This window comes from Synchiropus splendidus, chromosome 10, assembly GCF_027744825.2.
Source record: "Synchiropus splendidus isolate RoL2022-P1 chromosome 10, RoL_Sspl_1.0, whole genome shotgun sequence".
NCBI lineage: Eukaryota > Metazoa > Chordata > Actinopteri > Syngnathiformes > Callionymidae > Synchiropus > Synchiropus splendidus.
In genome coordinates this window covers 5,096,425-5,109,574 of record NC_071343.1, presented here as the reverse complement: position 1 = coordinate 5,109,574, position 13,150 = coordinate 5,096,425, and the positions used below count along the sequence as shown (strand labels likewise).

Genomic DNA, 13,150 nt, shown 5'->3' with positions numbered 1-13,150 from the left:
CACAGATGGACCGGCACCGCAGGAGTTCTGATGTCTACAGGCCAAACAGGGCAAAGAGCCGCACTCCCACACAGATGCATCCATGTGTGGAAGAGTAGTTTCAAAACCACACATGGAGATGAAGACAGCAAACGTTCACTTTTATTGTTCAGTGCTGGTAAACCTCTGCCACGCAGCTCCTTTCAACCCAACATTATGACCTTATTTTCATTTTATACATGTTATTTGACACATTTTTTTTAGGATTTGAAATACAATTGAATGCAATGAGCTTAATCGGGCAGTAGGTGGCAGTAGCAGGAGCTCCGACAACACGCACAATAGGTGCAACAGAGGAGCTCATACAGCAGCAAAAATAATTTGTCAAATATTTTATGCAAAAATTTTGTGAAAAAAATGATAATTTTTTAAGATATATTTTTTAACATTAAGATATTTAGAATAAAAATGGGTGAAGGGGGGAAATTTAAATATATGATAAAAGTTAAAGAATAAGTTTTTAAGAAGAAAGAAAAAAAAGCTTCTGCAACACGCACAATAGGTGCAACAGAGGAGCTCATATCGCAGCAAATAATTTTATTTGTCAAATATTTTTAAATTATTTAATTCAAAAATTTTGCGAAAATTTTTTAATATTTTTTTTAAACTCATGTCTGAGGGAAATTTAAACACTGTATATGATACAAGTTCAAGAAAAAGTTACGAAGAAGAACGAAAGAAAAAGCAAAGATGGACTGATATCGAACGGGGACACTCACTCTTGCACGGCTCGGGCTATAGAGAGCGCTGTGGAGCCGGTCTCATTAACACTGTCCAGGGTCACGTTTGGCAGGTCGTCGTCATCGCTGTCGCTTTTGATCTGCCGCGGCGACAAACCGTTGTGGTCTGTGTGTGCTGAAATAAAAATCCAAAAAGGCTGTAAATAACTCGGAAACACAAACACACAGAAAGAAGTATATTTCCCCCCAATGCTATTATTCTTGGGAGGAAAACACAGATAAGGTACGCGTGTAAACAAAGACATTCTCGGGATGTGACACAAGCCGAAATATATGCTTCTGTGTTTGTTTCCTCTGGAGTGTGTACTCAGCCCTGTCATCTTAAGATATCATCTGATGGTTCAGCATGTGATTAACCCCCACATCTGTCAGAATTATTCTCTTATCTTCTTGCTCCCCTTCCACTGCTCTTTTTACTGGAGCTCAACACTGTTCGTCACACGTTTTCACATCCTCCGCCACACCTCTCAGCTTGCTTCTCTCTTCTCCCCAACTTCATGTAGATGATAAATATAATAAAAAACTAATTAAAATGCACGTTCATGATATTTTAATGAAATGTTTTTCATCTTCATGTGGGAATATTTTAGGGACATTAACCGTCTGATGCAAAATAAACAATATTTTGTTGTTTAAATGTATGTATGGCTCCATTATTTGGTTCAGTAATAAACCAAATTCAATCAAATTGAAAAATGTGGCTTCTTGTGGCAAATATTCTTATACCATTAAACTATATATATATATATATATATATATATATATATATATATATATATATATATATATATATATATATATATATATATATATATATATATATATATAATGGTATTTATATTTGTGGTCTTTTTTTAAAGAAGCCTGTTCTACAGATCTACAAGAGACGTGTACTGCCTTTGATGCAAATAAATATCTACATCGGATGAAGCAAAATGAGCAATGACAGTCTACTGAGGAGTCTAATGTCTAACAAGTTCCACTGAGTTTTATATTATACTTCCTTTCAAACTGGACATGACAGGACTCCGCACGAGAGTCAACACTAGCAATCACACTGGAGACCTCCCAGGTGCTGCCCGAGGTCTTAAATGATGCCAAGTAGTGATGGGCTCATGAGGCTTCACAAAACAGTGTCATCATTTTCAGTGCTCAGTAGGTGGCGCTCTCACCCTCTGATTCAAATTACCACAACATTTTGCACCAAAAATGAACATCAAAATATATGACATTTTCAAACTAAATTTGTTTATAAAGTTGAGCTTATTTTCGTGTTACTTTATTACACCGCTATTTACTGTAACTGTACCAAAAGTTCTGTCTAAAGATGTTGCAGTAAATTGTATAAGAAACCGTGAGCTCGCCATAACAGCTCGGTAATAAGGCTGTAAAAACACAGCTCTTACAGCCGTAATGCTCCGACTCAGTGGGAGCCTTTGTGCTTTTACATTGAAAGGTTTCTGCTCATTGTGGCGGCCTCCATGCACTGGTCACTAGTTAGTCTTTTTTGTGGACAACCTGTAATTACAGAGAAATGCATCATGAGCCGGAAAGGGGTATTTTGACACAAAAGAGAAGTGGCAGAGAGGTGGGCAGAGCAGCGGACTGCTTTCTCTCTCTCCTGTTGTCTCCAGTCATGCCCTGTTTCCATGACAACCCCTTGCTGGAGACAGCAGTGAAAGGAAGGGTATCCGCCCTCTCCTAGACAGGATGGCGAACCTGTATTTATACATGTGGGTGTGGGCTTTTTGGAGCGTGGGTGCGAGGATGTGTGTAAGCATGCGGGTGCATCGGGTTGCAGCGCTGCACACTTCACGCGCTGGATGTCACGGTGGAAACCGTCTCTCTGCTGAAGTTGGTTTCACCTGTTGTGCAGTTGCGCACACAAGAGTCGCGGAGATAGGCGTCGATTTTAAAAGTGTTTTGGAGCACATTGATGGCTGTAGTCAAGTTACTAAATCTAATTCTTGGATACCGCTGCTTTATTTTCCAGATAAATCAATGAAACATCACCAACTGTTTCTGTTTCAACACTGAATTAAGCTCAAATATTTATTTAAAATTGAAGGCTGCTCTCCAACAACGCTACACTGTTCACAAAAATGATTTAACAATACTGAGATTACAATCAGACAGAATATAATGGAGAAATCATTTAATAAAGTTTACGTTCAATATATATTAAGTTGCCACTTAATTCTACTTGTTTTGAAAAATAAATGTAGCGATTTCAAAAAGCTGATGATGTAGATGAATAAAGCTTTTATTTTTATAAAATACATTTACAGTAAATGAGCATGAAAAATGGAAATACATCCTAAATCAAATGGGGTTTGCGTAAAATTTATTATTATTATTATTACTAAAATATTTGCAAAGTTCCCAGTTCATTTTTTATATAAAATATATTTTAAATGAAAAGAGATTACAATGAAAAGGGAGATAGACAGACAGACAGACAGACAGAGATAGATAGATAGATAGACAGACAGACAGACAGACAGTAAGATAGATAGATAGATAGATGGATAGATAGATAGATAGACAGACAGACAGACAGTAAGATAGATAGATAGATAGATAGATAGATGGACAGATGGATAGATGGGTGGGTGGATGGATAGAGAGATAGATGATAGACAGACAGACAGACGGACGGATGGACGGATGGATAGATAGATAGATAGATAGATGGACGGATAGATAGATAGATAGATATATGGATGGATGGATGGACAGACAGACAGACAGACAGACAGACAGACAGATAGATAGATAGATAGATCAAGTTCATGGGACCGCGAGAGCTGTGAAAGTCCAATATCCAGTGCTCCGCTCGTACAGCGCGAGTCCACCACACCCAGCGCACTGTCGACTCTGATGTTTGCTACCTTCAGAGCTGGGCAGCCGGACCATGTTTATGCGCAGGCAAGTGTTTATTTAAGTGCCACCCATCTTCAATATCCATCCACACCCTCTTATGCAAGTCTTGTTTTTCCGCTTCTCTTTTTCCTCTCCTGGAGTTTAAGAAACGCCCATCTCCCCGGACCACCACACCCACACCGCCCGGTTCCTCTATCTGAGTGTTTGTGTGCGAGCAGGAGCGACGCAGTCTAAATGTGTCCGAAGAGGGGGCTTCTTCAGGAGCAAACAGCAGCCCTGTGTGCCCTTCTGTGCGAGGCAGGAACACGGACTGTGAGTCCACTCCCGGTGGTTGGCAGTAAAACCACACCCAGAAAGAAAACCAATGACTGAGTGGAGGTGAAGACAGAGAACTCTCCAATATAGCTCCACAGGTAGCTGCCTCCTGAGTCAGAGTGTGTGTACTCTCCACTTTATGAATTAGTTCATGTGTAATATCACGAGTTTTAAGTTGTGTAGGTAAGTGGAAACACTTTTGAAGTGAGATGTTGAACTTTGATACTTTATTTCACTCCTAAATTAAGAAGAAAATACTCATGAAAAAAGGTGAAATATTTTTGAGTAACTGAGAGTGCTTTCAATATTTTTGTAACAGATTCATATAAAAATAAAACAAATCAACAGGAAAGTAATTTATGCATTTATTTTAAATCACATTGCATTCCATTAAAATGGATTATGAACTTGAAAGTTCACCCTCCAATTTTTAATCTCCAACTGTCATCAAAATATGCTGCCAAAATATGACTAATAAAGTGAATGAAACAAGCTTTAATGAATGATTTGATGAGTAACATTTTCTCTGTATATCTGGCAAATTACATTTCAAAATGTGGCATTATCAAATGTCGCTTTTCTATAACTGTAAACTCTGAAAAATCGAATGTTTTGTCTGCAATGAGAAATAAAAATGTGTACAAATTACATGATTTTTTTTTCTTTTTTTTGTTTTTTGTTTTTTTTTTTAACTATTGTCAAGTTCATATATTCTTGAGGTTACTGGTCCATTCAATTTCCATACTGTTGTTTATATGAAAAGTGATTATTATAAACTAATATAATGATAAAAGAATACTAAGTTCTACTACTAAGAATAACTAAGTTCATCTATAGGAAAGCACCAAGGTTATTGAATAAAATGGTATTTAATAATCACATAGTGCTCCTGTAAAATGGCTTCTTTATCTCCCTATCAGCTCTTTATCTTAAATTAAATAATGTGTAATAGTTAAAAAAAATGCAAGTGTGTCGAAAATAGCGTGATACTGTAGAAGTATAACATCAAGAAGAGAAAATGGAACACCAGTAGGCTGCTCTTCCTGTGATGATGTCATGTATGATTAAATCACTCTATAAATATAATTGTACTGCATTACAAAGGTGTTTTTCAATAAATTGCTTTCCCACTCTATGTGCCCATTTAAACCCAGACTCTGTTGCAACACGAGCAGGAATGAGCGTGTGAAATTCATATCTGTGTGATGTGGAGAGCGAAACGCCGGCGAGTTCAAGCCTCTGTTCTTTTAAACGGAAACTCTACAATACAATACTCTACAATAGAGACGTGTTTGGTAATGAGAGCGGTCTCACCTTTGCCCTGGCTTTTGGCCTCATCCAGCAGAGGTAGCATGATGGCGTTGTTGATGCTGGAGGGCGACCGCACCGCCGTAGTGTACATGAGGGGCAGTGACTGTACCACAACTGGGATTCTGTGAACATGGCTGGCCAGCTTCCCTGCTCCCTGCAGGCTCAGAGGGCTGGACGAAGGCGGCGGAACAGAGTGCAGGATGTGCAAATACGGCTGACCTCTCATCCCTGTTCCCGGGGCAACCAGAGGGCCCGGCGAGAGCACCGAGGAGGCCGAGGTGATGACTGACGGAGAGGAGGAGGCGGATAAGGAGGACGGCGAGAAAGCCGATCTCAGAGGCGAGGACGACTTGGTGGGGGTGGTGGACGAAGAAGAAGAGGAGCGGGCCTTGTTGATTGACAGGTCGACGGGCTCGGTCTGCGTGTGGAAGTGAAGGTCGTTGGCGAGCAGGTCCTCAGGAGGTTCGGGTTTGACTCTGCTGAGGAAGAATGGGACGCTGTCCATCGCAGAGTAAGGCCGCACTTTGGGTGACTGTTGGAGGAAAGACACGTCTCTTATTCCATCTCTCAAGGTTGCACAGATTGTTATTTTTCAGGAAGCAAAATAGTATTTACTTCATCGTATTCAGACAAGTTCAGTGTGAGTTGAAGTCTTTTCTTTTTTTAACCAATAAGTAATACCACATGGTTAATCTCCACTGCTTATGTATATTAGTCTTTTTTTTACATATTTTAAATGTATTTTTTAGTATTTTCTTTATTCAAATATCTCAGCATCATAATAAAGGCATGATTTAATGTGTTTTAATGTGAATTTGAGTGTATACAGCAGCTCGACAGTGTAGAAACACACATTGAATATTCATCATTTTCAATACGTTACAAATATTTTTTTAATTTATTGCTCTCCTCAATAAATTATTCGTTGTTGTTTGTTTGTTCGCGTTTTCCTGCTATTAATTCAGGTTTTACTCCACAATTTGGGTGAGGCTGAGAGAGTGATGTGCCGATGAGGCTTCATGAAACACTGCCACTATTTTCAGAGCTCAGTAGGTGGTGCTTTCAGCTTGCAATGTTTCGCTTCATTGAAATAGCTGTTCAAAACCAATGACTTTAGGATTTTAAAGGGTTAAAAACTGCATCAGCAGGAAGGCTTTTTTTTCTTCAGTAAATAATAAAAACGTAGTGAGTTGCATGTCCTCACACTCATCCAAACATTTTACTCATCCTGTGAAGTCTGGTGATGATGTCATGCGCGTATGAGCTGCAGGACTAAAGATAGCGTCTTTCATGGTCTCCTGTCATTCTCCCTTGAGTTACTCTCCCTCTATTCTTCCTGCTGTTTTCCATCACTCCCACAGATATGCACTTCTCCTGGCCTCACATGTATCTCTCCCAAATCTCTGTGACAGTGGAAAAACATCATATGGGCTCAATTTCCTGACTGTCTCCCCTCGCCTCTCTGGGCGAGAGGCCTCCTGAGGCCACGGCTGGTGGCTCAGTGTATCTCGACGTGTTTTTCACTTAACACCAAACAGATTGCAGCGAGGGACCGCAAAGAAGATGAAAATGAAGCAACTTCGGTGGAAGCACAGGTGACGATTCCAGGTGTGTCTCAAATCATAACAGTTCATCTGCTTTTCTGCCGGTGAAATCAAACAAATCTGCAACAAGCAGAGGCTCTGATCCGCGTCTCTGGAGGACGCCACGCTCTTCGCCATCGAGCAACCTACTCATCACTGATCAGCTTGCTTCCATACTTATGTCACTCATGTTAACACGTAGCTGTGAATCATACTGCTGAGGTAAGTGAAGGTAGAAACACTTTCCACGGAGCAGGCCGTCTGTGATTCATAGCTGCACCAGCTGCAAGGCAGAGGTCGCGAAACTAACACGCTGGGTTACATCAGAACTTAGTCCCAATAACGAGAGCGGCCCACAAAAAGGTACCTCTAGTTGTGGTGTATTTTAAACCTCATAAAGTCATACATTTTGTCTGAAAACTGAGAGAAACGGGGTCCATCATGGCCGCAGCATAACCCAGTACGGTACACAACATCTATGGCTGAGGTCATCCAATAGAAAAGCACTCACTTCCACAATGTACTGCAACAGTTGGAATAGAAGAGAGTGCATTTATTTTTACGGCACACACAACAGAAATGATTAAATATATCGTTCAAGCTTTTATATCAGAGCTCAAGGTTTAAATCAATTTTAACCCTGTCTGGACTTTTCTTTAAAGTTTGCCTGATACACTTATAACTGGGTTACATCAGAACTGGAGCTTTCCACAAAAAGGTAGCTCTAGTTGTAGTGCATTTTAATCCTCATAAAGTCATTCATTTTGTCCAAAAACTGAGAGAAATGGGGCCCATTATGGCCGCAGCACAACCCAGTATGGTACAAAACATATAAAAGCACTCAATTCCACAATGTACTGCAACAGTTGGAATACAAAAGAGCACATATATTTTTACGGTACACACAACAGAAATCATAAAAAATATTGCTCAAGCTTTTATATCAGAGCTCAAGGATGAAATCACATGTGTATTCTACCACAACACTTGAGAAAATCCATAAATTTTAAGGCGGTCTGGTTTGCCCACTGCAGTATTCACCGCTAAACTTAGAATCAAATCACAGCCTATAATAGAAACAGCACTTCTTCCTCATCATCATTTCTGTTTTTTGGACATTTCTTCAGCCTTATGTAACGCTGGCTCATGCTGGACCTGCGGTGAATTACAACTTTTCCCCTCTTGAGTTGTGCGTGTTCGTGTGTGTGTGTGTCTTTTCTTTCATGCAGTAATGTACTATTCACTCTCAAACTATTTACAGGAAATGTCAGGACCCCATGAATCTAAAAAAAATAAAAAGCTTTTTACTCCCCTCACAGTTGGAAAACAGATCCTACCCCATGAAAAAAATGACCTCTGCGCCCGAGTCGGGTTCAGCGCCGGGTCAGTGGTGTCAAGTCAAGGTCCAGTGCCCGATGTGCTTTCACTGCACCACCCACAGAGTCTCATGCGTTATCATAAATATTACATGGCGGAGTCAAAATAAATTCTTATCCATCATTTATCTGTCATCAATATTTGACTGGGGTGATTTCTCCTAGTGTTTCAATAATATTTGTACTACATTATCAATTCTAGAGACATTGTAAACTGTATTTTAAATTAGGAATAAAAGAAGAATATAGGAAGGTAGGACACATGTGAGGGCAGTGAGGAGAGAAAGAGGGAGTCGAGGTTTACATCACTTGGTCTATCGACATGATGGACTGACAGATGAGGTCAGAGAGCATGAGCCATGATGTTCACTGATGATTTGTAGTCTAAGGAGAAGGTCACACAGAAGCAGAAGTGGTGGACAGAAGAGGAGGAGAAGAGGGCGCAGGCAGGGTGGAATGGGTGGAGACGTGAGGTTCTTCCAGGTGAGACAAGAGAAAGCAAGATCAGAACTGACTATATCAGAGGGAGAAGGTTGGAGTTCATGCATGTGGAGGAGGTGTGACTTGAGAGGAGGATCCAAACAGGTTCAGGTGATTGAGGGTCACTTGCTGTGGCCACCCCTGATGGAAAATGCCCAAAAATGAACCAGATACTCGGCTAATGGAGTCAGGGGGTTCTGCTGCAGTTCTTTCCTACTGAACCTAAGATCACAACTGCGAGCTGTTAGTGGTGCGTTTGATGCCCACTGTGACTCTTTTACATCAACTGACGGATTGGTTTCTGATCATGCTGGAGCTTCTGCTCTCTACACGGGCCACGCCGGATCACAAACACACAGGCCCGCAGCGATTCCGCCTCCAGGCTTTGAAGTCATTACAACCATCGGGGAGTGTTTTTAGAAATATCTAGTCCAATGGATTTGAGGAGAACTCTGCAAACGGACCAAGACAAAGGGGGAAAAGGTTTGGCTCAGTTGAGTTGAAGGTCTATTTTTGTTCTTGTTTTGATGGTTTAATGCACTCTTGTCTCAAACATGGCCCTCCATCTACAAAGGAGTGGTGATGGTCCATCTCCCTTCTCCGTCGATACAGTCACCTTCAATCGTCATCAGCTGATCCAGCTTATCTCCACAGGAGACCCGCCAGGACTTTGCTCTGATGCAGTTTTTTAATTGCCGTGGAGTCATAGATTATTGAGCCTCTTTGGTTTTTCGGCAAATCGCAGCTCCATGATCACACCAGGCAGGAATTTAAAAGACCCGAGCCGTTTCAGCTCCTGTTTACAAAATGGGTCACTTGTGTAAAACATTACATGTCCGTTACATAAAAGGGCTCCGGGTTAGTTCCCAGCAGAATCAATGGAAATCTTCACACACACACACACACACACACACCTCCTCCTCTGCCTCTGTCCTCATGCCATTGTCTTTATTAGGGGACGCTGGTTAGCGGGGCAGATTTTCCAGACCCTTGCGGGTGAATTGTCTTACGACGCAGTCCATTTCCAGCAAGCCCCTGGCACCTCGCCACCGAAATGAAGACCACATTTCTGCAGCAGTGCAAACCGTCTGTCTACATCTGCCCTCGGAAGGAAAGCGCAGTTGTTTGAGGGCAGTCCGAATCTGTGCACGCTTCAAAGTGCTACACATCCTGTCGGCGACTGACATCAGCGCGTGTACTGGGAATGAGTAGCACTCCCAGACATGAGGCAACGCAGGTCGTAAAGTCTTGAGTGTGTGACATCAGAGGTCGTCACAGAAGCCCGTCTCCATCAGCCTCCTCAGTCGTGTCCACCTGTGTCACCCTGGCTGCACTCTCTTCTTCACCTCCTCCCTTGATTTCAGTCCATTAGGATCTCAGGATCACTGCCTCCTTCTCCATCACGTGTCCCATTTACTAGCTAGCTTAGCACCACTAGCATTACAAAGGGTTTACCACAACAAAATGCCCAGTGACCCGCAGAGGGGGCGCTATGGAACACATCACTGTAATTTAATGTTGGGTTAAATTGTGTGAGGACAAGAAAGCATGCCTGAGCATTTCAAGATCTTTGTAGCATCTTGTCAACTAAAAAAGGAGTTGCAGAACACGTGTTGATATTTCAAATAACATCTGTTGGGACGTGACGATTTTTTGGGGGGACGAGTCAAGGTAGGGAGCAGGGGAGCCACCTTAATGATTATAGCGCTATGAGGAACTCGACAAAAATGTATGGTTAAAACTGTCGATGAAAAACATCCAGGTCCAGGGTCAAGAAGAGAAAGTGAGAGCCTGACAGTGACATGAGGACTCGGTTTTAAGGCCCATTTATGCTCAACGTTACGCTTACGGATATGGACTAAACGGAGCTGTACCACTGGAAACCATGGGGGGCAGTGTTGGTGTTGGACGTAGCTCTAATGAGACACAAAGAAGACTGGTGCAAATTCTCCGCCCTCCAGTCGCGATATATTTAACGGCCTCATAGACCACTGTCCCCTACAGCCGTGTGTCTCTGTTTCATCTTTTGTGAAAGAGCTACATGGTCAACGCTTCTTCCACAGTCGCCATGTTGGTTTTGGAATTTATTGTTGTTATAAAGTTTTGACTCTGGGCTGCTCCCCCTGGTGGATATATTGGTGAACAGCAACACCAGTGACAGTAACATTCAAACAGACAGATGCAATGTTGTGCATAAAGGGAGCATAAAGTCTGTCTTGTTGAAGAAAGAGCTGAGCCAAAAGCCACATTTTCCCGTCAATCTGGGTTTCTACTTTCACCTGAGCTTGGCATGGACATGCAGTAAAAATGGTTAATTTTGGACAATAGTTTAGATTTAACTTGATGAGGTCAGTCAACATTAAAAGGCTAGAAGAGTAGAACAACTCTACATGAGTAGAACAACTGCTTTTCGAGCTCATGAGGAGGCGTGGGCCACATTTTATCTGCGCACCAAAACTGTAGGGAAAAAGACTGAATAGGAGGATGAGACATTAATGCTGCCTCGCCAACACACCTTCCAGTGGACCACCTATTTTACTATGCATTATTTCCTTGATGCAAAACTTGTATTTTATTTTATTTTTATCTTATCACACAAACTCCAGAAACCGTAAGCGCTACTAAAGGTTTTATATTCCGGTGCGTCGCTCTCTAACCGGCCTCACCGGGACGGAGGCTGACACTTCTCAAGCCGCCTGCTCCTCCAGACCTCAGATAACCCAGCGGATAATAAAACCCTCATTTGCCTCCTCCATCATGGTAATTCTCGGCATCACAGACGCTTTTCCTCTGTGATGCGCGCGGGGACACCACATGTATTGATACGCTGGGAATAGAAATCATTGATCAGCGATTCATCATGATTACACAGCGATGTATAGATCTGCGGCAACACACACTCACACACACACACAGCTGAGACAGCAACACAAAAGCCCCTGTAACCTAGCAACAGCCTCTCCAAAACAAGACCACTGTATTTATAGGAGTCGGACCACAGAGCTGAACACTGTCAATAATGCTGTCGATCTCACAAATAAAAATAAATACATTTAAACAGCAAAAGAGTCGGAAACTGAATGGTAATTGTAATTGAGAGCATAAATATTTTAAATTTACGGCAGAGAAATTGAAGTCTACTTGTAATTCATGGATCCATTTGAAGAGTTTGAGCGAGTGGACGAGATGATGGGAAGATTTGCAGTGTGGTGACTGGGAGAGAAATTATCTAGATGCGCTTGAACACATTGCAGGGCAAAAGGAAAAAGATGGATAACATTCAGAGGTCCCCATGTGACCCCCCAATTCCCAACCCGGAGCGGTGACTGCCAATTACCCCCAGCCAGTGCTGTCACCTCGACCCCTCCCCCTCCCAGATGCATTCCAGCTCCAGCTGTGGCTCTCCTCTGGCTTCCTCTCCACACAACTACCATGCTCTCCGACCACTCCTCTGAGCCCCCACACTCACTGGCGCAGGCCTGGGAGTCATTATCTGCCCATTGCTGAGGAGGAGGAGAGCAGGAAGAGGAAAGCGAGGGGAAAGGGATCGAGGATTGTCTGCAAAACAGCGGCACTCTTACCCCTCGTTCCGATTCCAGGGGCTCAGCTTTGACTCGGACTGCAGGCATTCCGTCAAGCATTAACATCCTGTTTCTTAGGCCGCCTGTGAAAAAGGGAAGCAAGAAGATTTTTGGTCAGACATGCGCGCAGAGATGAACACACTTGGTTAAGACAGAGACCCTGCTCCTGGATAACGCTCTCAGTCCACACGCCACACAGCTTCTCACACCTGGTGCGATGACTACAACAGAGTCTCGTGACACAGCGCGGATTCTTTCGTTCCTCATCGCTTCAGTCGAACGTCAGGGACATCCCCGTCCCCCGGAAGCCCCTCATCGCTTCCCCGAACTTTACCACCAACAAGCTTCCCAGCCCCTCATTCTCCAGTCCTATGACCTCCAACCTTACAAGTCAACCGCCGACTGTTAGACAACTTCCCTCTGTCACTTCCTGTGTTATCAAACCATCATCCACTTCGATATGCATTTTCTTGGCGCCACCACCTTCTCAACTTATCATTCCTCCTCTGTATTAGTCAGGTATCAACAAGCAAGTCAGGGACGGGGCGTAAACAAGGGACTGTTCACCTTCAAAATGCATCATGTGGTTGAAAATTGATCTGTTGACCTCAAGACCTCTGAAAATCCATGTGCGTTTAGGCTCAAATGAAGCGGCTTCCAGCCCATTTGTATGTATCAAGTTAGCTTCATAATGAACATCAATGAAATGAAGAAACACAATGCAGCGCAACAACATGACTGGTAGCACCGAAGATCATTTTTGTAAACCATATCATGTATGTCTGTTGCCTTCCGGAATATTCTTGTTATTTACAGAATTTTGACTTGTGAATACTGAGCAG

General features: G+C 42.5%; 1 protein-coding gene across 2 annotated transcripts in view; it reads right to left on the bottom strand.

The window, feature by feature from the left end:
* klf12b (Kruppel-like factor 12b) overlaps nucleotides 1-13,150 on the bottom strand; it is a 46,128-nt gene that overhangs the window by 9,808 nt on the left and 23,170 nt on the right. Inside the window, exons 2-4 of one of the 2 annotated variants that reach the window (XM_053876386.1) lie at nucleotides 12,309-12,391; nucleotides 5,292-5,820; nucleotides 759-894 (exon numbers count right to left, since the gene is read on the bottom strand). In XM_053876386.1, coding sequence (XP_053732361.1) covers nucleotides 759-894; nucleotides 5,292-5,820; nucleotides 12,309-12,374 — 731 coding nt within the window. In that variant the 5' untranslated portion in view covers nucleotides 12,375-12,391. Of the gene's footprint in view, nucleotides 1-758; nucleotides 895-5,291; nucleotides 5,821-12,308; nucleotides 12,392-13,150 lie in introns of those variants that run through there. The other variant, XM_053876387.1, reaches the window with a different exon arrangement.